Below are 24,986 nucleotides of genomic sequence, written 5' to 3'. Positions count from 1 at the left end.
TGCCTTGTCTTGGAGCTCAAATCCACGGGGGGTTTGGAATCCCCCATTAACGAACAACCAAGTAAAGTGGGAGTAGCCTTAAAGTCACATACACACACAGGTAGAGGAGGCATCTTGCTCACTCAGGATTCCAAGACGAGGCCGATTCTTCGGTTACGGCCAGTGCAACAATGCCTTCTAGAGCGTAGCTAGTCAGGTAGCATCTTTTATGGAAGTCTTTACGAATAGATCTACCTTCACAGTATAAGCCACGGGGTGTACATGGATAATTCGACCGGTTGATAATTCCTTACAAACATCATGCCCTTCTCAGTCTCTCATTCAGCAGCCGTGGAGGAGGCGTGGATCTACAAGCAGACATGACCTTTGAAGCAAATTAAAAAGAAAGGTAAAACAATACCCTTCTAATACGGTATGAAGATAGTTATGCAACATACTCACGCCATAGAAAACGGTAGAGTTACACCTATACTCTCAAGTGTCTTGTGTTGATGGAACGAAGTCTTCATAAAGTGCATGACTAGGGCACCCTGTAGACAGCACTAACAAGGCTTGACAGGCACTGGACCGCGCAGGATATCAAACAAAGTGGTAGCCAGAAGGTCGACCGGTCAGCAATAAACGTGCTTTAGGAGGGGCGGGTCCCTTCGCTTGTTTTCAAGTCTGTCAGTCTCGCGGACAGATGCTATAGGACTGGTTATAAAGGTACGAGAATGCACAATGTTCTCATGCCAACCCGAAGTACAGCTTGAAAACAAGAGCAAGAGAAGCTTCTCCCGTCTCCATATGTTTTGTATGATCTAGTCAATGATACTTGTGTACATGTCTGAATCGAATCTCATCCCATTACTACGCCATGTACAGGTAACTTGTGCCGGACCGCTGCCGGGTACTATATTCAACCACTGCTATTAGGGCTTCTTTTGTTTCAAACCCTCTCTTGCCCTGGCTCCCTCTGCACTATGCTACTCATACTCGCTTGTCGAAGTGAGAACTGCACGGATGCTGATGCAACGATAAACATATGTCGTTGCACTTTGTGCGTGCGGCTTCGCATATACCCAATTATATATCATATTTATCACGTGACTCAAACAATTCTTGTAGTTTAGTCTTGTATAGTTGGAATAGTGGGAGCTTGGAATGATGATACTTATTTGTGTCTGAGTGTTGCCCAGTGCTTCCTGGAGGCAGGGCACTCCAGCTGCGCTAGACCTTTAAGTATGCCTTGTTCCTACAGAATACGTAGAGAATATGCTTCTGTTGACTCCAGAATGGTCTGTGCCAGAAAGCCTTTGAGGCGAAGCCTACTGCTATATGTTTTTATACTGGCCAAGCTTGGGAGTGTTATGTCAAGTCAGCTAACATTGTCCGTGCCCTGAATGTTGGGTACCTATTAAGAAGCAAAGAGGCACCCATTTTTTTCAGCAGCAAAGTTGGCCCGTTCACTAGAAGCTAGCTGTATCAGGTACACGCTGAAGAACATGATGTAAGTAGAACCGCCAGTTACGACCCCCAAGTGTCTTGGGCGGGGCACTGCTTCAGCCTGTGGTTTGATGGCGGCTGTTGCTATAGCATTTCAGATATACGCGGAGACTACTGTTAGTATAGTGCACCTTTGGCTTAACAGCCCAGTGCTACTTGAGTGGAAGTTTCAAAGCCAATCCTTTTCGTATTCCCCCCGTCGGGGAACTCGTCAATATTCAGAAAAGCACTGGCCTAGACGGCTCAGGACCGGTCCTATACCTTAAGAAGCGGGCAGAAGGGTTGTACAGTATGTAAAAGAGGCTAAGGCAGGGTCTAGCTTCGAGATCCGAGCCCTAAGAGCAGCTCGTAGTAGTTTAGAGTTTAGTATCTCAATCAGCCCGCCCGATTACACCTTATGAGAACAAAGAGTGGCTAGTTAGATCATCTTGTGCTGACTGTATTGTATTGGATGTGGTTACTAGTTCGATGAATGCATGGGTCAAGAAGCAAGGATCAGCCGTCATTCAAACAAGGGTATCCTCGACTTCCTTGATAGCAAGTCGTCCTAACTATAGTTAGTTAGTTAACAAGAACAAGGTCTAGGTTCCAGCCGCCTGCCCCGCAATGAAGCCATTAACACCAAGGTTGGACGTTTCGGAGGCAGTTATATCAATGTGAATTTGCGTCCAGAAGTCCATCCATCTCTAAAGAGCATGTCTACCTCGTCCGCAATGCGGAGTCTTAAAACAAACATCGTAAGCCGTACTCTTCCATGAAGTTTCTTCCATGCCCCGATGCCCCGAGCTTCTTTTTTCAAGTCGCTTATAAAAGTTCAATGCTACCTTTGACTTTAGTACTTTGCTCAGCCTGGACGTCCTCTTTTCTCTTCCAGTGGCTATACACCATCTTCGTTTTTTTTTGGCGGTATATACTTGGGTGGTCCATACAAGTCTATTGGTGGACCGTTATTGGCTGTGAGTTGCCTGCTCGATAAACTAGACTAACACACAAGGCTTCCCAAGACGAAGCGATAGGACCAGGAGCCGCTAAAATGTACAGACAGACAAAAGCTTCGGGAGCAGAAAGCAGATGGTTGGTGAAAAGAGAAGACAAAGGTAACAAAAACTCCTCAAGCTGAGCAAGACAAAAAAGATACAGATCTGCCCATGCATGCTGCCCAGGACATAAGAAGAACGGAAAAGGCAGAGCCTGCGCAGGCTCCCTAAACTAACAGCCGTTGAGTACCATTGGGCATCAACGAGCGGCTTGGGGAAGCCGGCACACAACCCTTCTGCATGGGTTAGCTTCAAAAAAACCTTCCCAACTCAACCCTGGAACCCTGGTTAGACGACGGGGATCTTGTCCAGAATTGCTGCCCAACGAACATTCTAGTTACTCCCTAAACAAAAGCTAGGAACAATGAAGAAAAGCCTCTCGTCTGGCCTTGTCTCGTTTGGGACTAAACAAGAGAAAGCTAGTAGCGGGAGCTTTCCTTTTTTTCTTCTTCTTTTTCTTTCTTCCTTCAAAAAAGAATGACTTTGTCCGGTGAAAGTGATGAGCGGTCAAGAAAAAGAAAAGCCAGTCCATCTGTGAAGAAGCACACCATCGGCGACATATGAACCTAGCACCAAACACCCAGAATCCGGCTTCTCGTCCGCCAAATGCCATTTTCCTTAACAGGAATAAGAGGCACAGAGCCGACCCGTTTTATTGTCTCTCTTTTTTTTTTTTTTTTTTGACCCTAGAACAGCAAAGCTAACTAGCTATATAGCAAAGTCCTATGGTGTTGTTGGCTGAGACTTGCTTCAACGCATCTGGAACGCACGTCAATGTAAGTCGACGGCAAATGTAGATCCCACCAAGCTCACCAAAAGAAAGCAAAAAAGCAGAGCCAGACAAAAAAAAACCTGAAAAAGAAAAGGTGACATGGTTTCTGTTTACCACGGGCTTTGTTGCAAATATTATGAGTGATGTTACAAGTAGCCTTTTGCTGTGTCTAGGGCAATAAGGTACACAACCTCAGGCACCGCCGAGCTTAGCAAATTGTCTCGGCCATTTAAGCTTCTTTCTGGCTTGGGCTAAAGTACTACACTGTTTTCGGCAGGAACTATTTTAACAAAAGGGATGAAGTAATTTGAATATACGCGCAATAAACTGTTTTTTTTTTGATGGGACACTACCGAGATTTGCTTAGGCAACTACTTCCTTTGGTCGTTCTCCGACAAACAGGACCTGATTTTCTCTTGGTAATGACTAGTTGTCGCTCATTCTCGAGTCCTGCCGAGTCCTGTCGCATCACTGACGTCATTGCCCGTGACATATTCCTAGGTCGACAGAGAATGTCGCCGATGTGCAGCGTTATCGTGGCTTTCAACACGAGCTTGAATCTTCCCTACGCTCAAAATCTCGCTCTGAACATGAGATGATCCTCATTCTCCCGCAGGCGGCTGCACCTCGGGGGCCTAGCCAAGCATGTTCCCCAAGCTCCCCGAGGTACAACGAGGAGTCGGCCACCTTTGAGACCAGTTGCATGCTTTGCTAATTGATACAGTCGAAAAGGAACCCAAAGGACAACCCATGCAAGCGACCACGAATTTATATTTGAAACCTGCAGCAACCACTCCTGACTTCCTGCTTACTTAGAGTTCCTGCCAACCATTGGCCCACCCGAGAGCTGCAGTGATACTTCAACCGGTCGGTGCTGTCGGCCGGATGATCTTCACTGTAAGTACTGGACCGAAGAAAAGTCAGATTTAGGAGACTGTGGTCATGTACGTATCATAACTTCTGGGAATAATCTTCACCTAGTCAGCTAGTTAACTTAGAAAAAGAACTCAAGTATATCCAACTAGCTACACAAAAAGCCAAAATGTGTAATTGGATACAAACAGAACATCACTAGAGAGCCCAATCCTACTACTAAACCAAGAAGTGTACACACAAGGCCCAGCTAAATCTTCACTTATCCCAAGATTGTACATTGTTTATCATCACACCTTTTAGATTGCAGCCCAACTGATCCTATTCTAGTACTACCATACTACCAACCCAATCCCCCTTGCTCTCATCTTGCAGTAGAATCGAAACTAATCATTAGGACAACCCGCACCCAGACGCTCCCTTGCTCCCTTGCTCAACCCCCCCCCCCCCCCCCTGTCTAGAGATGAAGCGACTACTCTCGAACGTGAGTATGACTTCAGGGCTTCGAGCTGAAGTCTGCTCCAACCCATGTCGCATCACAGTCTCTCTATCTTCAGTCCATGGGATGAGTTTTGTCTGGACCGTTATAGACTCTCCAAAGAAGCCTCATCATGAGATCTGCAAGACAAGACAGCTGGTATCAGCACTTGTTTGTTATTGATCACCTGGCTCTTGTGATTTGGTAACCGCTTTTGCACTCATACTTGCACACACTTCTTCTCACCCTCAGCCTAATTCTAGACTTGTATCGCATCCGCTATCTTTTTGTACTCACACGGAAACAAAGATTCGGCATGCCCCCACTGTCTTGGTTATTCATGTTAGATAAAGAACTAAATGCGATAAAGATTGGCACTCTTTTCTGCACAGTCACAGATCAACTTCCCCAAGTTTACAATGGGGTTAGGGCCTCGTAGGGTGGAAGGAAGCCTTTGTCTGAATCCCGAAGCTCTGGCGCACTACTTGCTCTGAACAGACTCCAAGGCACACACTTGTCCATCTTTCGACTTGTTTTTGCTGTGCCATATCGTCATACTGCGTGCTCTGTGCCATAACAGGCGAGACTTGCAAAAAAGCGGTGAGACTGGCTCGGCAGACGTGAGAGAATGGACCTAGAAAACGGACATAAAAGTCGTTAAGAACAAGGCCGAGAAGGTCATGTGCAACGGAGCTTTCCTTACCGCACTTGTGTTGGCTTATTACTACGCCGAGCCCATGACTCCTATGCTGCGTTGTAGATAGCTAGATACCAAAGAGTTACTAGTCATACTACGGGCTTTCTTTCTCCATCCGTTCTCAAGCACACTAGCCGCAAGGATCCAAACTAGCGGGCTGAGTTTTCACTTCACATTCGACAAAGTTTCTCGTCATGGGCATGTGATCACTTTTGCTTGGCTGTGATGGTGACTATTAGGTATACATGTGTATTAAGTCCGACGGCCCATCTGAGAGTGAATCCAACATAGACACCACTTCATAGACATCATCTTTCCTTTCAGAAGTCTTGCTGGCCGTGTGGCTCAATTTCTTGGCTGGCATATGATTGTTCTTGTAGATCTACACTCACGGTGTTGGGTTGTTGAAAGCACGTGTAAGTAGAATTTTCCATGGGCGTCCCCGCCGTGACCGATCGCTTCGCCTTGTTGCAAAGCCTCTAGGAGCTCTAAGCTGCGTTGTGGCTGATGTCTATACCATGTATCATATATCTAGGCAGATAATTGAAGCAACTATCCGTCAAGATCTCCAACGGACAGTTTATACATCCATGTATAGGCGGTCTAGCAGCCGTCAAAATGGCAAAGTAAAGCATGGGTGTGTCGACGAGAGCTCTTCATTGACCTAGAGAGAGACAGCGGGCCCATATGCAAAAGTCATTTGTTCCTAAGCATCTACATACTTCTTGGCTATGATTCCTGGGCGGTAGCATTGAGTCTTGATCGAATCCCAAGATACCTACCCAAGGTGATGTGCAGAAGCCCCAGGGTGGCATGGCGGTGAGAGCATGAAGTAACCTTCCACGCCCCTTGTTTGCAAAGGGTAGACCTCTAGCTTGATATCAAAGGGCTCTGGTGTTGTACAGGTCCCTGTGTTCCATGTACTCAAAGCAAAAGACACATGGCGATCTATTCTCATTCGTAGATTTTACACAGCCCCAATGGCAGCCTCAGCCCGTCCGAGACAAGTCTTGTAAGCCCCATGCCCCGTGCCCCGTGCTCCTATAAGTCTACTTGTGTACAACGGAAAGCAATATAGTGGTCACAATCATCAAGTGATACAAGAGCACAACTAGTTTTGCCTACAAATAAGAAACGCCTCCAATTAACATGTGCTATCCTCCAGGACAAACTCATTCCGGAACGGGGACGCAGGCGAATCGCCCAATAGCTAAGCTAGCAAAGGAGCCAATGGCTATCATGAATTCAAGCATGGGGAATATAACACAAGTTCTGGTTACAAATGCAGTCAGTTCAGTAGAATCAAGTGGGAGAGAGTGCAGCCGTGCGGCTTGTACTGATCCGTTGCAATTAGCGAGCCCTTCAAACACTGCAGGTTTGGTAGTATGGAAGAATGCTTAGTCCTTTGTGATCTGACTTTTGTCAAGTTGCCATATGTCTACATCTCGGTCCTTATTCGGCTTCTACATGTGCGACTTGTGAAGTAGAGCTTTGGAGGGAAAAGTAGTTGGATCTTGTGCACTACCCGAACTGACCGGCTCCTTTACAGGAAACGCCCATCATGCTGTCGCAGTATTTTACGCCAGTCACCCATTAACAATTTCTAAACAGGTAGAAGATTGAGTCACTGCACCCACAAGACCACGAGCTTTGTGCATCGCAACCAGACTGGAGACTCTCTTGTACAAGGATCCGAGCCACAACATGTCATGATCTCGTGTCTTACTTGATCTTTCGGTCTCCACATATGATCATCCACTGAAATTTGCATCGTCGCCTTCATCGTTTGGTTTCGCCGCAGCCAAGATTAGCACATCAGGCCATGTTCCGGGAGCGCTTCTAGTCCGTTGCAGTTAGTGTGACGGGCTTGTGTAACATGGCGTTCATCACATCACGGACGGCTATAACCATGCTATAGGTGAAGGCTTACGGGCAAAAAGAAGAAATGAAACAATTTGTGCTTTCAAGACGGGAAGTCTGTTTTTCGTGCTTATCGCCGCTGTTGTGCACGTATCTTTAGCCTTTCGTCTCTCAAATGTTCAAGGATGTACTAAGCATGGTCTCCAGAGCTTGTTCCTAATTCCAAGTGTGAAGCGTAAAACAAGGTGTAGTGAGTTACGGCATTACTCCATTCCAACTTTCTGCTGTGCTATGAACAATGGCTTCCTTCAAAGAGGTCAAAAAAAGAAACTAATCATTTCTGTACATACAAACACCATTATATGCTACTGTATTTGCCTTGTAATCTCCAACTCATCATTACTACCTCTCCCCGGCTACTTCCTCATGATATCCCTGAATGCCTGGAACCTGGGCTGAGGCAGAGTATGATGTGGTGTCTCGTGCACTTCTGCTTCTTTGCACTTCGCAACCCGGCTCTATGACTGCCCCCCGTACACATGACATGTATCTATATTATTGTACTTCGATGCACCACCCTCATTATTCAAGTGTTGTTGGACAGCTGCATCAGACGCTCGCCAGCCTTGAGGTTTGCGTACTCGTACACTCGGGACTCGGGTGGAAAAGTGCCGTTCGCAGCCCACAGATCAATCAGTGCCTGCATGGGCTCCAGTTCATGTTGTTTAAGCATATCCAGAGCGGTTGCAGTCAAAAGGAAGTGAGAGAAGCACGAATTTAGCTGCTTCTCCAGGTTCAGGTGGTAGAAAGGCTCGACATAGTGAGCAAAGTAAAGGTGAGCGTAGACACGAAACATTTGGCGGAAGACCATCTGGCACACTTCAATAAAACTGTCGGGGAAGCCAGATCGTTTGCCAATGTAGTCCCGTTCGCTAGGATTCGCCAATTGAGCCATGATGCTGGTGGTGATGTTGGCATTTACAGCAAAGGATACGCCGGCAGGATCAGTGGGGAAGACCTTGTCATCGTCAACTTTGCCGGAAATCCAGCGTTGCATGAGCATCATATATTCATGCGCGGGAAGTTCGACAGGTTCACGCTTAGCATTTAACCATGTGAATGAATGGTTACTAATGGGGATAGTTAGCTAGATGTCACGTCACACACACGAAGAATCAAGGCGGGACTGGGAAAGGGGTAATCTTACGGGCCAGCAGACATGCGTGGGCACGTAACGGCGTTGCAAATAATTTGGCCGTCATCTTCCTTTTCGTGAATTACACGGACGAAATGCCATAGGTTGCGGTAATGCTCAACAACTAGGTGAGGCAAAGTCAGCCAAGGCGCAAATATACATGTCCTGTATTTGTACTACAGAGACACTCGAAGGAAAAGAGGGGGGGCCCAATGACATACCTTGGTGAGCAACCCATTCTCCCTGTTCAACAGTCTTGGGTCTTGCGCTCAGGGTCATAAAGTTGCCCTTGACAATGTGCTTTGAATAGGCATTGTTCAGCCATAGAGGCATAGGTTTGGGCAAATGATAGGAAGCCAGAATTTCATCGGCAGTAGAGCCCATACTGGCGTCGTCAATCCGTATGGTTTGGGTCAAGGATGGAGAGCTGATGAGAGGGGGAATGCGCGGAGTTGGGCCGGTGCCCTGATTGCCAGAAGCAACGGTGTTCACCTGGAGAGACGGGGTGGTGGATGTGGAGGGGGAGTGCTGAGTAGAAGAGGGACTGGGGCTTTTGCTGGGGGCCGGGGCCTTGTTGGAGCTGTTTCCTCCTCGCAGACGAGCGTTGCTGCAGAATAAGAGTTAGTAGGGAGACAAGTAGACAAGAAGCAGAGCAAGACGTGAATGGGCAAGTTGAGCCAAGGTCAGGGAGCTATGGTTGAATCCTGCCAGACAGAGTGTGGGTAGAGTAGGCGATGCTTCTCCATGCGGTTCAAAGAGCACATCATGACAACACGGACGCAGCCCCCATGCTTCAGAAACCAGCCATTCGTGGAGGTCCGTTCTGTGGACCGATCAAGCAGTGGTGCATATGTTGCCGCACCGAGAGAAATACCCTTGACTCAAAATCTGCACGGCGAACAGTGAAGATATCCCAAGTGCCAAAGTAGCGGTGGGGAAAAGCAGGCGCATATGAAGGTGAAGGCTACCCGATACAGCTAAACCCAGACGGAGTCGGAAAGGGGGGTCTGGAGGTCGATCTCATGGGAGTGCTAGGCTCTCGCGGTTGGTTCCTGAGTGCAAGAGGGGGCGTGGGCGTGGGCGTGGGCAGCATAGCATCTTCCTCGCATGTCCCATGTCCATGTCCATTTTTACGAGGGCAAAAGAGAGACAGTGTCGATTTGAGGTGATTCCAGAAGACTTTCTTCTGGCAGGCAACTGGGCTGGCCGATAGAGGCGGCGGGCAGCCAGCACAGGCACAGACACAGTTCCTCTGGGGGCAGATGGTGCGCCACGGGAGGTCCAGGGAGACAGAAAAGGCGCAAGACTGCAATTATGAAGAAAGGGTAAAAAAAGAAGATACTTACATTCCTGAGAACAGGTTGGACATGATGGTTGGCTTTGCTGGATTGGATATCAGGTGTTGTCCAGGAGATTAGAAAGAGGAAGAAGAACAAGCGCTGCACAGCTTCAAGCTAAATGCGAGAGGGGGGCTTGTCAGGAGGTTTCAAGCAGTCGGCCAGTAGTGCCAGGAATAGCGGGTTTGGAGCAAATAAGTATCCAGATGACTCCAGCGGTACCAGAGCAGAGATGACGTGGAAGATAGTTATCGCAAAGGAGGCCTGCGGGGGATTGGCTGGACGGCGGCGGACAGGATTAGCGGACAGAACAGAGAGTCGGGCGACAGGCAGCACAGCACGGAGGAGAGAAGAAAAAAAGAAACAGCTGGCTGGACTGGACGAGCACGACAGAGCAGCAGGAGGCGTTCTAGAGATGAAGCAGCATTGTTCCAGAACAAAGTGTGCTTGCTTGGCCTGAAGCCAAACCAGACTGCAGCCAGCCAGCTAGGGCCCAGCGACCAGAGACGGAGGGGGAGCAGAGGCCGCCCCGTTTTCAGGAGACGCGCTAAGCCTCTTTGGGCGTTGCATGTGGCGTCGCGAGAGCGTCGCTCGCAGCATAAAAACGCTACACCACCATGTGCGAGGAGACGAGACGAGACGCGACATAGCAATCCGAGGCTGTTGGCATCGGGCTTGCTTGAACGAGCTATTGGTGTCTCTCACAGTTGCCCTAGTGCTCTTTTTGTTGGTGGAGATGCACCCAAGCACCACAGTGAGGGGCTACTCCGTGATAGTTTCACGTTGCTGTGGCGCAACCCCAACTGTGGCGCACAATCCATGTCGCAATGTAAACATGTACTTGTGTACTTGTGCATACCCCTGGATGGCACGGCCGACGTCCCTGCAACCCAGCTTCCGTAGTTTCACTGCCAGCCTTGCGCCCAAGGCTTCGTTTTTTTTTCTGTCCGGGTGTCCGTCTTGTCTTCGCGTCGCTGCTCGCCGTCACCAGATCCCGCCATCTCGTCCAGCTGCCGCACATTCCTCGCTCGCGACAATCCAATTCGCCCCAACCTTGCCTCTGCTGCTGCCTCTCAGCCCTATACAGCCATGTCCGATCTGGAAGAAGTCGACGATCTCTTTGGCGACGACGATGCCAACAGCCCCGTCGCCGCCCACGACGACGACGATGACCTGCGCTCAATCCAAGGAGACGATGACAATGACGCCGGTGGCCACATCTTTGGCGATGATGACGACGATGACCGCATGGACCAGGAGGAGGAGCACAAGGACCTGAAGGTCATGGACATGGACATATACCGTCACCCTATACCACGCTCCAATGACGGCCGAGTGAGCAGCCTTCACACTTTGCGCCCATGGCACCAATCTTCTCTTGTTCTAACCGCATTTCCTGTGTACAGCTTCAAACCTTCAAGGTCCCCAAGTTCCTGCGCTTTGTTCCCGAGCAGTACAACCCGCGCACCTTTGAGCCTACCAAGGCCGACCTCGAGAATGCCCGTTCTGAAAATCCCAAGCCCACCGTCCGCCACCGTATCGACCCCAAATCCAGCGAGCTACGCAGCAATGCCATGATGTACCGCTGGAGCGATGGATCCATGAGCATGAGCGTTGGTGGTGAACACTACACTGTCCTCAAGAAACCCACAGCTCCAGACCCGTCAAAACCCTACGACGAGCTTAAGGACGGCCACTCATACGCAGCCGCTGCCCATTTGACGTCATCAGTCTTTGTCATTGTTGGCCACATGTCCGAGGAGTATACCGTTCGTCAAAACAAGCAGCACGAGGACGAAGCGCTACAGCGCCTGGCTATGCGCATTCGCGAGGCCACCAACTCACACGGTAACCACATCATCAAGACCACCCACGACCCCGAGCAGCAGCGCCGCTTAGCCGAACAAGCGGAGAAAGAGCGCGCCAAGCAACAGCGCCGCCGTGATAATGCCGCTGCCCGCACGGCCGAGGGCTCCTCGCGCTCGCGTGGAGGCGGCCTGGGCATCGACGACCTGGAAGGCGGACGCTCAGGCGGCATCCACAGTCGTAAGCGGGCGGCTGGCGCAAGTAAGCCAAAACGCAAGAGCAATGCCAATGTGTACTCGGACGACGATGAGGACATGGGCTACGGCGGTGGTGGCCACAATGCCAACGACTACGACAAGGAGGACGACTTCATTGCTTCCAGTGGCGAGGAAGAGGAGGCTGTGTCAGAAGACGACGAGGAAATTCTCGACGACGAAGACGATGAAGAGGAGGAGCGGCGCCGGCGCAAAAAGAAACAGAAGACTGTAGAGGCCCCGGAAGACAGCGAAGATGACGATATGCACAAGCAATCGCGCAGACGGCGTCGCGTGGTTGACGACGACGATGACGAAGAGTAAGCGCAACCGGACGGCAGATGGGCGCGGATACACTACATATTTCATTTTCGCTTTATTTTATTTATTTTTTATTTATTGTTTTTAGAGCCTAGCGGGGGAGCACGTGACTCCCGCCCATCCATTAGGGACATGCAGACTATGGCTATAAAAAAGGAAAAACTGTCGTTATGACAGCACGTGGTGCAATGCCAGGGTTAGGCCGGTGAGGCCTGCGCAATGGTTGGTAGGCGTTGTACAGCGGCTGTCCCACTGGTAGTGTGGTAGAGGGGACACAGGTCCTGAAGAAACTGTCTTGTGGAGGAGGGTGAAGAGGCGGGCCGCTCCCGTAGGGGTTCCGAGCACGAAGGCTAGGGTCCCGAGACCACGGGGGCGTCCGAGGGTTGCGAGCCGCTCCCTCACGGTGGGGCACGCAGCGAAATGGGTGGAGGCCTTGGGTCAGCCACAGGCGCAGTAAAGTGCCGCCTCGGTGTGCTCAAACCGTTCGTGGTATGACATGAAGTCACCATGATCGGTCCGGCACTGGATCAAGAAGCCTAGGTGGCGTCTTGGGAGTCGGAGCTCCTTGGGGGACCCTCTGGGCCAGGGGATCTCCAATTCGTGGTAGGAGGCAGGTACCGTCTTCTGCCACCACTCTGTGGTCTCTTGGAGGAAGTGGCGTCTTGCGGCTGCCCTAGCCCCCACGACTGTCGCGGTGGGGTTGGCAGGTGTGCCTTGGCATGCTGCCTTGGCGAGCGCGTCGGCACGTTCGTAGCGACGGTCTGCTAACTAGCTAGCTAGAGGACAAGTGGCGTGTCAGGGCACACCCACAGCGTGAAGCTGTAACTCCCAGGCCAAGGCCTGTGGCTATGGGCTATCGTGCCGAGATATAGCCGGCGAAAACGAAAAACTATGTACACGAAAAGACAAAGGAAAAAAAAAAGTGCATGCTCGAGAGCCGCAAGGAGAGAAAGGCAGGCACAAAATCAAAAGTAGAACATAAACCGCCCAAAACAAAAAAAAACAACCCGAGAGGAGACCAGTAAGCCAAAAAAACTAGAGATGTATCCGTGTACCGCAATCAGGCGACCTGCCGTAGCATTCCTAGTCGCCCGGGAGATCCTGATGGTGGAGATTCCTCGCGAGGTATTTGAAACCCCGGTCGGTGAGCGCCAGCTTGTTCACGAAGCGGGACCGTAGCCGCTTATCGCGACTCGGGCAGCCCCACGGGTGCTCCAGCGTCTTCTCGGCCTCACACTTGGCACAGGTGAGAGTTACCGACTCGTGCTTGAGCCACCTGTGGTAACTGGTGTAATCTCCGTGAACGGATAGCAGGCCCAGGATCGTGCCGACTGTCTTTCTTCCGACGCCCTCGTACGGATGTTTCCATACCTTCGGGGCATCAGGCCTTGATTTTAGGTGGGCAGGCAACTTCTGCTTCTGCCACCACACATCTATTTGGCCTTGTAGCCACTCTCGCCTCCAGCGCTTTGCTCGCGCGTGAGACATCGTCGTGGGCAGGGCCGTGGGGAGCTTGGTGCCTTCCTTAGCCAGCCGGTCCGCTCGTTTGTTTCCAGGGACTTCAGTATGGCCTGGCACCCAGGCGACTTCAGCGCGGTGGTGCTCTCCCTTGCTGGACCACTGCGACAGGGCGTCTCGGATCTCGTCTATGATGCACTGTGACGTGCCAATGTGACCCGAGGGGTAGCTTATTTTGTCTACCACGCTCCTGTTGTCTAGGAAGACCCATATAGTCTCGGTGTCTCCCGCCGCGCAGCGCATCGCTGTCTTCAGCGCCTCTCCGGCGCCTATGGCCTCCACGTCGGCAACCTCTATCCAGCTGCCTGTGTTGGCGCTGCCTTCGGCTAGCAGCTCGTCTGACCTGTATACCGCCCATCCCGCTCCGGTGACTTTCTTGTCATCCATGGAGCCGTCTGAGTATGCCCAGATCTCGTTAGGGTCGGCCAGGCCTTTTTCCATCACGTGCCACTCCGCCTCTTCTTCCTTATCCCCGTATGTTTTTCTGTTCGGGGAGGGGGGGGCTCGGGGAGGCTCGGGCGCAGGTATCCTGGTTGCGTGATGGGGTGGGGGAGGAGTGCCCTCAGTCTGTCTACCACCCCGCCCATGAACGAGATGTTAAGATGGTATGCCCCATCCAGCGTGTACAGCCTGATAGACTCCCTGTGGTGCGTGTCGTCTAGTAACAGCTCTATCGGCGGTATCCTCGCCTCATAGTGCACCAATGTGGTCCTCGTGGTCCGGTACAGCGGTAGGGCTGCTCTCAGCGCGTGACGTAGCGCTGTGTCCATCTTGCCTGCCAGGCCAACCACTCTTCTGCCCGGATGTCTCCTGGGTCACCATGCCGCGGCTGCATATGTAAGCAGCGGGACGATGCATGCGCGGACGATGTGTAGCATCGATTCCACCGGTGCGCCTTTCTGGCACCCATTCAAGAGCCTCATGCCGTTGACGATTTTGTTTGCTTTGCTCGTCATCTGTCGCACGTATCCCTTGAATATCAGCTTTCTGTCGAAGAAGAGAGCAAGCCACTGCAGCTCCGACCCTGCGTCTGTTGCCTCCAGGTAGTCGCCATTCGGCAAGTTGATCCCCGGGTTCTCCCCGGTCTTCTTCCCCGTCATGTGGAGTAGCCCTGTTTTGGCCCAGTCTAGTGTCAGCTCGTTCGCTTCGCACCAGTCCTAGGCTACTTGTAGGTCCTCCTCTGCTCCCTCGGTCGTTTGCTCGAGGTTCCAACCCGTCTTCACCAGGCAGCCATCGTCGGCGTATCCTCTAGCCTCGGCAAGCTTTGCGTATAGCGGCGACATGAACAGCATGAAGAGGATGGGGGATATCGGGGATCCCTGGGGCAAACTCCCGCCCAGTGGTTCATCCTCGCTGCTGAAGCCACCCAGTGACATCGTCGCTGTTCTGTCGCTTAGGAAAGAGCCGGCCCATCTGCAAGTATGCGTCGGCCAGCCCTGCGTGATCAGGCGGTCGACCATGCGATTCGGCCTAACCGAGTCGAAGGCGCCCTTTATATCAAAGGTTACCATGGTCGCCACCCTTTCGTTCTGTAGCGCATTCTGCACTTCGTCCGTCACGCTCAGCAACAGGCCTGTCATCGCTCTCTTGGGTGTCGCACACGAGTATCTGGCAGGAATGATATCCAGTTCTACCCCTTATGTGCTAGCCTCCTGGCTATTATCCTCTCCAGCGCCTTGGCCAGAGTTGGTAATAGTGCAATCAGTCTGTACGACCGCGGGTGCGATTTGTCTCGGTTACCCGGCTTTGCGATCACGCAGAACTTTGTTTTTTTTGAAGGCGGTGGGGTGGTATCCCGCATTTCTGTTGATGTATTGCGAGTGCAAACCCTTGAATTCACCAATGTAGGGTTGGTTACCTCACATTTCCATCCAAGTTGTCTCCAACATCGTGACAGAACTTCAACTCACGTCTGACACGGGACAAATGAAAGTGCCATCGTCACCTCCTTGTAAGTTTTGCCCTCCATCTCCATTGTGGCATGGACTTGTAAATCATCGATCATCGTTCTTCCATCTTGGGATAATTGATTCAATACCTCCTATCTAACTCTTTGAACTTCGTTAGGGTCCAGAAGTGTCAGTGGATATTGGAGGACTCACTGTTGTCCTTCACAGAAGATGCTTCTGGACCGTCACAAGTTCAAAGAGTTAGATAGGAGGTATTGAATCAATTATCCCAAGATGGAAGAACGATGATCGATGATTTACAAGTCCATGCCACAATGGAGATGGAGGGCAAAACTTACAAGGAGGTGACGATGGCACTTTCATTTGTCCCGTGTCAGACGTGAGTTGAAGTTCTGTCACGATGTTGGAGACAACTTGGATGGAAATGTGAGATAACCAACCCTACATTGGTGAATTCAAGGGTTTGCACTCGCAATACATTAACAAGAAGCATCTTCTGTGAAGGATAACAGTGAGTCCTCTAATATATACTGATAGTATTTGAGGCATTGATCCAAGAGCAAGACAACACAAGAGTGAAAATAGTCCTAACTATAAATAGATTGCGGTCCATGATCTTTCATCGATGACTACGCCATCTGTAATAAAACGGAGCTAGGGAGCATTCAGCCAATATGTACTAGGGTTATCCTGATTTCCAGGGTTACACGGGTTACACATCATTCTGTCCAGTCCTATCCCAGTTGCCGAGGGTTTGTCTGGCTCCAACAGCTGAACATCACGTCTTGATCTTCAACGCATTTCAAAGAAGCTCTTGCACACCCGAAATCCCTCCCTTTTTTGCCCTTTTCTCACATATCACAACATCCCTTTCTAGCCATACATTTGCTGCCACTGTAAGATCCTGTCTTATTGCCTCGGCCACATTGCGAATGGCCTTGCGACAATTGCACTCGCATTTGCATGTGATATCGGGTCCGTTATAAGATCACGGCTCTTATGTCACTGTTCATTCTACTCAATTCTCATGCATAGAGTGATACATTATTGCTGTGTATCTCATGAACCAAGACGGAAAGACGAATATGGGGATGCTAAAAGAGTCGCCTGGCTACTACTTCAAGTGGATGTGGCAGCTGGTGGCGCGCCTGGTCGGTTATGATATTTTCTACTTTGTGTATTCCTGTTATACAGTGAGTGAACTGCGAGTCTATTTCATCTACGTTTCTGACTGACATGTACTGCTATAGTGGTTCGTCTACAAGCTCCTCTGGCCCTCGCCGCTTGCCCAATGGCGGCGGCTCTTCACCCATGCCCAAAACTATGACGACTGGCAAGAAGCAGCCGACAATCTAAACTGCCTCCTCGATCTTGACGCATGGCGATTTGATGCGCGTTCGCGCCATTATAACCGCGAGTTGATCATGGGCCATATCGATGCCATGGACCAGACCTTTGTCCAGCCTGATGGGTTCATCATGTCCGAGCTATTCCGCTCCGGGCTACATCGCAACTTGGGAAACATTACAGCGCCTACGCTATACAAGCACTGCTTTGGTAGAACCAAGTTTGTCATCGAGACCTTCTCCGACAAGATGGTTACTCTGCTGCATTTAATCTTGCAGCTTCCTCGTCAGCCTTCTGCTGGACTCCAGGACGCCGCGCGCTTCATGCCGTCTGACATGAAGATGGATTTTGTGGTCGCTTCCCGCAGAGCATTAGGCTGTTCTTCTCTTTTGCTTGAAGGCGGTGCCATGTTTGGAATATGTCACCTAGGCGTGACTCGGGCGCTGTATCAGCAAGACCTTTTGCCGCGGATTATTACCGGCGTGGAGACGGGGTCTCTTTTGGCGGCGCTGATTGCAGTCACCAGTCCCCAGAACCTCCCGGCACTCCTGGATGGCCACGGAATCGACATCTCAGCTCTCAATGGAACTGAAAAGTGGCAGCACACATGGATCATGAGACTCTTTAAGCTAGTATCCCAAATGATCAGGTACTGTCGCAAGGGCTATTTCTGGGATGTGGATGCTCTGGAAGAATGCGCCTTGTCAAATCTGGGCGAGATCACCTTTGCTGAGGCCCATGACAAAAGCAACATTATCCTCAACATCATCGTCCCGGTTCCAGGAGATAAGGGCGTACCCATACTGCTCAACTATCTTACTGCTCCAAATGTGGTGGGTAAAACACAAAAAGTTCGGGCTCACGATGGAACGATAAACATGCTAACAAGCCCATAGCTTATCTGGACCGCCGCGGTAGCCTCCAACTCGGCTTCTCAGTCTTTCACTGGGGGCCGCCGGACAACCATCATGTGCAAGGACCACAACGGCAACATCATGCCATGGGACCACAACGAAATGGATGAACAGCCATACGACCGTATGCGGCCACTCGACATCATTGCGCGTTCCTTCAACGTCAACCATTTCGTCATTAGTCAGGCACGCCCGTATGTCCTGCCTTTTATTCAGAGCGAGACTGACGGACCGGATCTCCGCGGCAGCAACTCGAAGCTGATGAAGCTGGTTAAGCACTTGGCGCGCATTGTCGGCGCCGAAGTTCATCTGCGCATCGAGCAGCTCAATACGCTCGGCCTGCTGCCTACATTTGCGCGACAGTTGTTCCTGCATGTCGATGTCCATCACAAACCGCACATTACCATTGTCCCTGACATGGGCGTCAGAGACTACCTTTTCCTGCTGGACCCTCCATCAAAGGAGAGTGTCAGATACTGGATTCACAAAGGAGAGACAGCAGTGTGGCCACTGGTGTGTGCTCTCAGAGTAAGGCTGCAACTAGAGGCAGAACTCGAAAAAGCCTACATGATGGTAAGGAATGAGCTGCCTGAGAATGATGCGTTTTTGTAGGGAATCAATAGAACAGAAGACAGTTTAATTAATGTAGAAGGACACTCCAGCGTTGAAGCTGCGAACCAAGCTTGGGCCAGCGAGGCAGGTAGTTAGTGGGGGCGATAAGATAAAAGATAATGCCTGTTGCTCGGCTGTTATCGATAAAAACTTTTTTGCTAAAAATTTCTGGCTCAACCAACGTCTGGGAACCAACCTGCGAGGCCGTGACACTTTCGACTTGCTCTTGTTTTGCTCGCTGTTTGATTGTTTGCTTTTTCATCTGCAATATAAACCAGGACACTCCCACATTTTCCCGTCACAATGTCAATGCTCAGACAAATGTATGTCGTTAGCTGCCCAGCCTCACATGACTCCCGAAGCCGACCACACACATGCTAACATCTGCTCTCCTTGCGTAGAAAACCTCGCAATGCCCGTTCCAAGCGGGCGCTCGAGAAGCGTGAGCCCAAAGCCGTCGAGAACCCCAAAACTGCGCTTTTCCTGCGCGGCACATCGTGCTCGCAGATTGTGCAAGACGCCATGAACGATCTGTACGCGCTGCGCCAGCCTTTTGCCAAGAAATTCAGCAAGAAGAACGCTGTGCACCCGTTCGAGGACGCCTCGTCGCTCGAGTTCTTTGCCGACAAGAACGACGCCAGCATCATGGTCTTTGGCAGCAGCAACAAGAAGCGCCCGCACACCCTGACCTTTGTCCGCATGTTCAACTACCACGTGCTCGACATGATGGAGCTGCTGCTCGATGCCGACAACTTCCGCACCCTGGCCCAATTCAAGAACAAGAAGTTTGCCGTCGGCCTACGGCCCATGGTGGTCTTTGCTGGTTCGGCCTTTGAGAACCCTGTCGACCGCGTGTACACCCAAGCCAAGAGCATCTTCACCGACTTTTTTGCTGTGCGTGACTCGGCCGACAAAGTTGACGTCGAGGGCCTGCAGTATATCATTCAGATTGCCGCCGAGGAGCCGACGCAGAACGAGGGCGCCGAGGGCGTGGTGCGCACGTCACGCATCTTTATCCGCGCCTACACGCTGCGCACGGTGCGCAGCGGCCAGAAGCTCCCGCGTGTCGAGGTCGAGGAGATTGGCCCTCGCATGAACCTGCGCATCGGCCGCGTGCGCGAGGCCGAGGAGGCTGTCATGAAGGAGGCCATGAAGAAGGCCCGCACAACCGAGGAGCGCGTCAAGAAGAACATTTCGACCGACGAGATGGGCGACAAGATTGGTCGCATCCATCTGGGCCGCCAGGATCTGGGCCAGCTGCAGACCCGCAAGATGAAGGGTCTGAAGCGCAGCCGCGACCAGACAGTGCCCCAGGAGGACTCCATGGACGTGGACGATGTCATCAGCGACGACGATGCCCCGAAGAAGAAGACCAAGGCGTAGATGGTCTGAGAAGGCGAGCCTGTTCTCTGTTGTGTGTTTCTATGGAGAAACCGAACCACTGCCCAAAAGCAGGGTCTGTCTATCTGTCTTGTGCTTGTTATTGGCATTGGGTTTAGTATTTTCTTTTTGCAACATGTTTATTTTGGGCGTCACGGCGAATAACTATCCATATTTTAGCTTTGGTACACAAAAAAAAGAAATCAAAGTGGAATTTTACAATTGCATTTAGTACAGAATGGGAGATCATGAAAAACATAATATGGTGACATTTCACGTCATTACAGCTGCTGAAACCTGAGGCGCAGACAACTTCTCACAGAGATTTTCCCATGCTGTCTATCTTCCTTCATGGACAGTCCATGGACATGTTCCCAGGCATCGCTGATGGTGACGCCGGCGGCGGTGGCGGCGGCGGGATGGGCGGCAGCAGCGTGTTCCGAGCCAATAGAGGGGACATCATCTCAATCTGATGCACATATGTTGTTTTGGGAGCCTTGCCGCCCTGTTTGTTTTCCTCTGCCAGCCAGTCCGAGCCCCAGACATCCGGAGGGATGACAGGACCCTCGTGCAGGGCGATTCGCAGCGGCCACTCCAGATGCTTCCACCACGGAGAGTTACGGTCAAACAGCGAGGCGATGCCGATAATTTCACGGCGCGGGACTCCTTGCAGCCACCAGATGCTGTCAAATTTGCGGAGCAGAGCAAAGAAACTCGCGAGGAGGACGAGAGCGCGCGGGCGGCGCATCTCGATAAGATCCACGAAGCGCTTTGATACAGACGCGGGGAAGGCAAGCGCTGCGCCGCGTGCTGAGGATGAATGGGCCCAGTTAAGCACGGAAGCCGCATGGTGATATGCTTGCAGAGTAGCTTCTTTCTGTGCCGGATCGTCCATGTTGACTTCGCTCTCGAGGCCGTCAAGAACCGGTCCGAAAAAGGCTGAGTCTGTCCGCATATCCAGTTGAAGAGCCGGCTGTGCGTCAATGACTGAAAGTACGGTCTCACTATTTCGGATCCAGGGCCAGCTTGACGCTACCACAGCTTTCACGCCCTGGAAGGCATGGAACCAGGATAATGGAAGGGTGTACGTGCCAGACGGGTCACTGGCCTCCGTCCCAGGATCATCACGTGTGAAGACGCGGGTGGCTGTGGATTGTAGAGCGATCAGTGTTGCGGTTAGAAAGAGGGCTTCCGCATTGGTCTCGTTGATGCCCTCGCTCAGCGCTTTGCAGTACTGGGCAACTGAGGAGGCCATGTAGGCGTGGGATGCTTGTACCAAGTGACGGTCATTCGGGCCTAGAACACGCATATGCAGAGCTGTCACGGCCAATATTGCATCGACCAGATACGGCGCGCCACTAAAGGCCAGCCTGGGAACCTCGTTCATCCAGACTTGCTCAATGGTAGTAGGGCTTATCGTCAAGGTTTTGGATGTGACGGTTGTATAATGATGCATAAGGCGCATATCCAAAAGACGGTGGTTCGGGCCGAGTCCGCCTAGTGGAAGCTCTGGCATCGTGGGGGTTTTGTATAGTCCCGGAACACTGGGGTATGTAGGAATCATGGTGTCGTTTATGACACTCACGGAGGCCTTTGCCGCCAATGAGAGCAGTGGTGATGGCGGGTTGTTGATCGATATGGAGACAGGGTGTGGGCTAGATAGGAGTGCTGGGTCCAAGGTTTGGTTCCAGCTGAGGGCCGCACTCGGGCTGTCATTTAGAAGCATTATGCTCGAGGAAGCCGGGCCAGAGTCGGCGGACCCTACGCTGGCCGGGGTTTGTGGCGTCGGGGCAGTGAGCGGCGTGATGGCTGCCAAGATTTCTTCGACAATGTCGGGACTTTCAAAGTCGCATGCGACGCCGTGCTTCACGCAGTTTCCACAGCGCGGATGCACCTCATCGCACTACAGTTCAGACAAGACAGCTCCAGTTAGAATGAGGTCTACAAACAAAGGCCACAGAACGCCTGGTCAGAGGGTTGGCCCGGGCAGGGGACAAGGCCGAGCGAGGGGAGAGCACGGCTCACCTTGATCTTGCGCAACTTGCATCGCTTGCAGCCGGCTCTGGATTTTCGGTGCGAGCGCCGAGGAGGCATAGCTCTGGGCTCTCTGAGAGCAACAACAACAAGTGTTGATGGAGGGCGTGGGTGCGAGAGGGGTGGTTTGAGACGCTCCCCAGCGACAGTGACCATGTGGGGGCCAGGCCGTACTGGGTACTTTCAGCCAATGCAGCTGTAACTAGCTTGAGTTACCGATGTCCTGGGAAGCAGATGCGGCCCGACGGCACAGAGGATCGAGAGGGTTGTCGGGTTTGGACGGCAAGATGGTGGGTGAGCGCGATGTACTGTGTACCAGGTGGGTGGTTCGATGATGGGTCGAATTATAGAGACCAAGGGATGTAGGCAAGTCGAGCGGATCATGAAAAAATGCAGGGCAATCCGAAAACGAGGTCGTCTGGGTGTGCCCGTGCCTGAGTCTGAGCCTGGGGTCAGTTTGGCTCGTGAAGGAGGGAGGAAGAGTCGCGGCAAATGTTAAATAAAACAGAGTTGATGCGGCAGGCTGGAGACAACGGGGTGAAGCTTATTTATCCCACAGAACGGTGCAGAATGCGGTCAAGAATTCACAAGTCAGGGTCGAGCGAGAATAAACATCAGAACAATAGCGGAAAAGTATCCAAGGCGGCTTGCCCAGCGAAGCTGCGTTGGAGCAAGGCGCACATGTCGGTTGAGAAAAACGGCACAATACAAAGTCCGGGGTCGTTAGGGTTTGGCGCTTCGTCTGAAGCCCGTCTAAGCGGATGAATCACCGTGGCCATATAACTCGCTAGTTATTATTAATAGGCGCGTTGCGCTACAGCGTCTGCCTGGAGCTGACGTGAGCATCGTCTCCATTTTCGCAATTGCGGTGCATAAGAGGAGTCCGAATTTTCCGGAGGTTCTCTTGTTCGAGTTCGTTTTCGGGATGCAGTGTTGTGTTGCACATTGTATGTGACCCTAACGGAGTGAAGCCTTACGAAACCCTAGTGTAACAGAGACCCTACCATGATCCTCCTGAAACCCTATCCCGCCGGACCCTGCATATTAACCTCAAAGGATTTCATACAAAAAGGAAACTGCCAGAAAATTTTGTCGCCGTGCTTCCTTTTTTCAGGCCACGAGGAACGCGATAATCTCAACACTTTGACCTTGAATGACGTCAGAGCGCAGCAGGAGGGCTTGGAGGGGTATGCAGGAGAACCCCGCGAATACACTGTTATTTTAGCTTTTGGTTTTATTTGGAAACTTTTGTACTTGTCTCTCAGCGCCTAGGCACCTCCGTGGCCTTGCAGTGTGTGTCTCTATGATTACTAACCCGGCTGTTCTAGAATACAGAACACTGCCGACTTATGCTGTGTTAGTGCGAGCACGCCATTGCCGAATCTTTGAAATCATAGGCTAGAAGACGTGCTAGTTGGGCAGAGCATGGAAGATGGAAGGGCAAAGAACGAGAGTTTCCTCTAGTCGCCGAAGGAATAAAGGAGTGGAGAAAACAAAGAAAAAAGAAGAAAAAACACAGGAAACCCTCCTGGTGGAAGCCTGTATGCATGTGTGCATCTTGATATAAAGTCCGCGGCTTGTCCTTCCTAGTACTTCCCCTGCCCCAGAACCGTCTCTTTTGATTGAAAAATATTTCTCATTGTCCTTGCAGTACAATACGCATTTCTCTCTCTAAGTCTCACATTGGCAATCGTTCACTACAGTTGCACCATTGATTACGACATCAGGTCAAACCTTGCCCTCCCACCGCCTCTATAAAACCCGCGGAAAGATAGCGCATTATTCGCTTCGTCTTCGCATCACTCCTATATTTTTCCTTGGTGTATACGCTTGGCTTTCAACTAGCTCTTCTGTATCCGCCTGCTCCTCTTTCCAACACTACGCTCTTCTCGCCGTCCTTCTACCCCCTCACTCCTATCCAACATGACTGTCGGCGCCCCCAACGACTCCCCCGCCCCCCGCGGCTTCGGCACTCTGGCTGTTCACGCCGGAAGTCCGCACGACCCCGTGACTGGCGCCGTGATTGAGCCCATTTCGCTCTCTACTACCTACGCTCAGACTGCGCTGGGCAAGCCTGTCGGCATCTACGAATATGCCCGCTCGGCCAACCCCAACCGTGACAACTTTGAGACTGCTGTCGCTGCTCTGGAGGGCGCCAAGTACGCCCTGGCCTACTCGTCCGGCAGTGCCACTACGGCCAACATCCTGCAGTCCCTCGCCCAGGGCTCGCACGTCGTCTCTGTCTCGGATGTCTACGGCGGAACTCACCGCTACTTCACCAAGGTGGCTAACGCCCATGGTGTTACCGTGTCCTTCACCCCGGTCATCGAAGCGGATGTTGCTGGTCTGATCCGCCCCGAGACCAAGCTCATCTGGATCGAGTCTCCCAGCAACCCCACGCTTAGCCTGGTTGATATCCGCGCCGTGGCTGAAATAGCCCACGCCAAAGGCGTGCTGGTTGTTGTCGACAACACCTTCATGTCGCCGTACGTGCAGAACCCTCTGGCTCTCGGCGCCGACATTGTCGTGCACAGTGTGACCAAGTACATCAACGGCCACAGTGACGTTGTCATGGGTGTTGCTGCCTTCAACTCTCCTGAAATCAAGGAGAGCCTCAGCTTCCTCCAGAACGCCATTGGTGCTGTGCCGTCCCCCTTTGACTGCTGGTTGGCTCACCGTGGCATCAAGACGCTGCACCTGCGTGCTCGCGCCGCCACCGCTAATGCCACCGCTATCGCCACGGCGCTGGAAGCTTCGCCGCTGGTCATTTCGGTCAACTACCCGGGCCTCGAGTCGCACCCGCAGCGCGCCATCGCCAAGAAGCAGCACCGCGATGGAATGGGCGGCGGCATGCTATCGTTCCGCATCCAGGGCGGCCACGCCGCTGCCGAGCGATTCTGCCAACGCACCGGCATCTTCACGCTGGCCGAGTCACTGGGCGGCATTGAGTCATTGGTCGAGGTTCCCAGTGCCATGACCCACGCCGGCATTCCCAAGGAGCAACGCGAGTCTGTTGGTGTATTCGACGATCTCGTGCGCATTAGCTGCGGTATTGAGGACGGCGAGGACCTGGTCAATGATGTTCTCCAGGCCCTGGCCAAGGCTGTCGAGGAGACCGCCAACTGAAGAAACCACAACAAACAAGAAAAAAAACAA

General features: G+C 51.9%; 8 protein-coding genes across 8 annotated transcripts; 4 read left to right on the top strand and 4 right to left on the bottom strand.

Annotated features, from left to right (window-relative positions):
- Positions 1-7,788: 7,788 nt before the first annotated feature.
- Positions 7,789-9,766, bottom strand: BROUX77_001711 (uncharacterized protein; the record flags this gene model as incomplete). Its single annotated transcript, XM_073746171.1, has 4 exons — positions 7,789-8,332; positions 8,410-8,521; positions 8,619-9,004; positions 9,744-9,766. 4 exons carry the CDS (start codon positions 9,764-9,766, stop codon positions 7,789-7,791), a joined length of 1,065 nt encoding a protein of 354 aa, XP_073606793.1.
- Positions 9,767-10,823: 1,057 nt separating this feature from the next.
- On the top strand, positions 10,824-12,118 carry BROUX77_001710 (uncharacterized protein; the record flags this gene model as incomplete). Its single annotated transcript, XM_073746170.1, has 2 exons — positions 10,824-11,069; positions 11,141-12,118. 2 exons carry the CDS (start codon positions 10,824-10,826, stop codon positions 12,116-12,118), a joined length of 1,224 nt encoding a protein of 407 aa, XP_073606792.1.
- A 1,080-nt stretch (positions 12,119-13,198) lies between these two features.
- On the bottom strand, positions 13,199-14,020 carry BROUX77_001709 (uncharacterized protein; the record flags this gene model as incomplete). Its single annotated transcript, XM_073746169.1, has 1 exon — positions 13,199-14,020. The coding sequence occupies one exon, from the start codon at positions 14,018-14,020 to the stop codon at positions 13,199-13,201; it is 822 nt and encodes a 273-aa protein (XP_073606791.1).
- Positions 14,021-14,790: 770 nt separating this feature from the next.
- BROUX77_001708 (uncharacterized protein) lies at positions 14,791-15,213 on the bottom strand (the record flags this gene model as incomplete). Its single annotated transcript, XM_073746167.1, has 1 exon — positions 14,791-15,213. One exon carries the CDS (start codon positions 15,211-15,213, stop codon positions 14,791-14,793), a length of 423 nt encoding a protein of 140 aa, XP_073606790.1.
- Positions 15,214-16,604: 1,391 nt separating this feature from the next.
- Positions 16,605-18,416, top strand: BROUX77_001707 (uncharacterized protein; the record flags this gene model as incomplete). Its single annotated transcript, XM_073746166.1, has 3 exons — positions 16,605-16,736; positions 16,794-17,723; positions 17,787-18,416. 3 exons carry the CDS (start codon positions 16,605-16,607, stop codon positions 18,414-18,416), a joined length of 1,692 nt encoding a protein of 563 aa, XP_073606789.1.
- Positions 18,417-18,719: 303 nt separating this feature from the next.
- BROUX77_001706 (uncharacterized protein) lies at positions 18,720-19,799 on the top strand (the record flags this gene model as incomplete). Its single annotated transcript, XM_073746165.1, has 2 exons — positions 18,720-18,739; positions 18,818-19,799. 2 exons carry the CDS (start codon positions 18,720-18,722, stop codon positions 19,797-19,799), a joined length of 1,002 nt encoding a protein of 333 aa, XP_073606788.1.
- Positions 19,800-20,145: 346 nt separating this feature from the next.
- BROUX77_001705 (uncharacterized protein) lies at positions 20,146-21,890 on the bottom strand (the record flags this gene model as incomplete). Its single annotated transcript, XM_073746164.1, has 2 exons — positions 20,146-21,699; positions 21,822-21,890. 2 exons carry the CDS (start codon positions 21,888-21,890, stop codon positions 20,146-20,148), a joined length of 1,623 nt encoding a protein of 540 aa, XP_073606787.1.
- Positions 21,891-23,753: 1,863 nt separating this feature from the next.
- Positions 23,754-24,956, top strand: BROUX77_001704 (uncharacterized protein; the record flags this gene model as incomplete). The annotated part of the gene is made up of 1 exon (XM_073746163.1): positions 23,754-24,956. The coding sequence occupies one exon, from the start codon at positions 23,754-23,756 to the stop codon at positions 24,954-24,956; it is 1,203 nt and encodes a 400-aa protein (XP_073606786.1).
- Between the last annotated feature and the right edge of the window lie 30 nt (positions 24,957-24,986).

The sequence above is a fragment of the Berkeleyomyces rouxiae genome, assembly GCF_048999995.1.
Source record: "Berkeleyomyces rouxiae strain 22BRR77 chromosome Unknown BrBRR77_ptg000002l, whole genome shotgun sequence".
NCBI lineage: Eukaryota > Fungi > Ascomycota > Sordariomycetes > Microascales > Ceratocystidaceae > Berkeleyomyces > Berkeleyomyces rouxiae.
The sequence above is the reverse complement of the archived record's forward strand: the minus strand, read 5'-3'. Positions and strand labels throughout refer to the sequence as shown.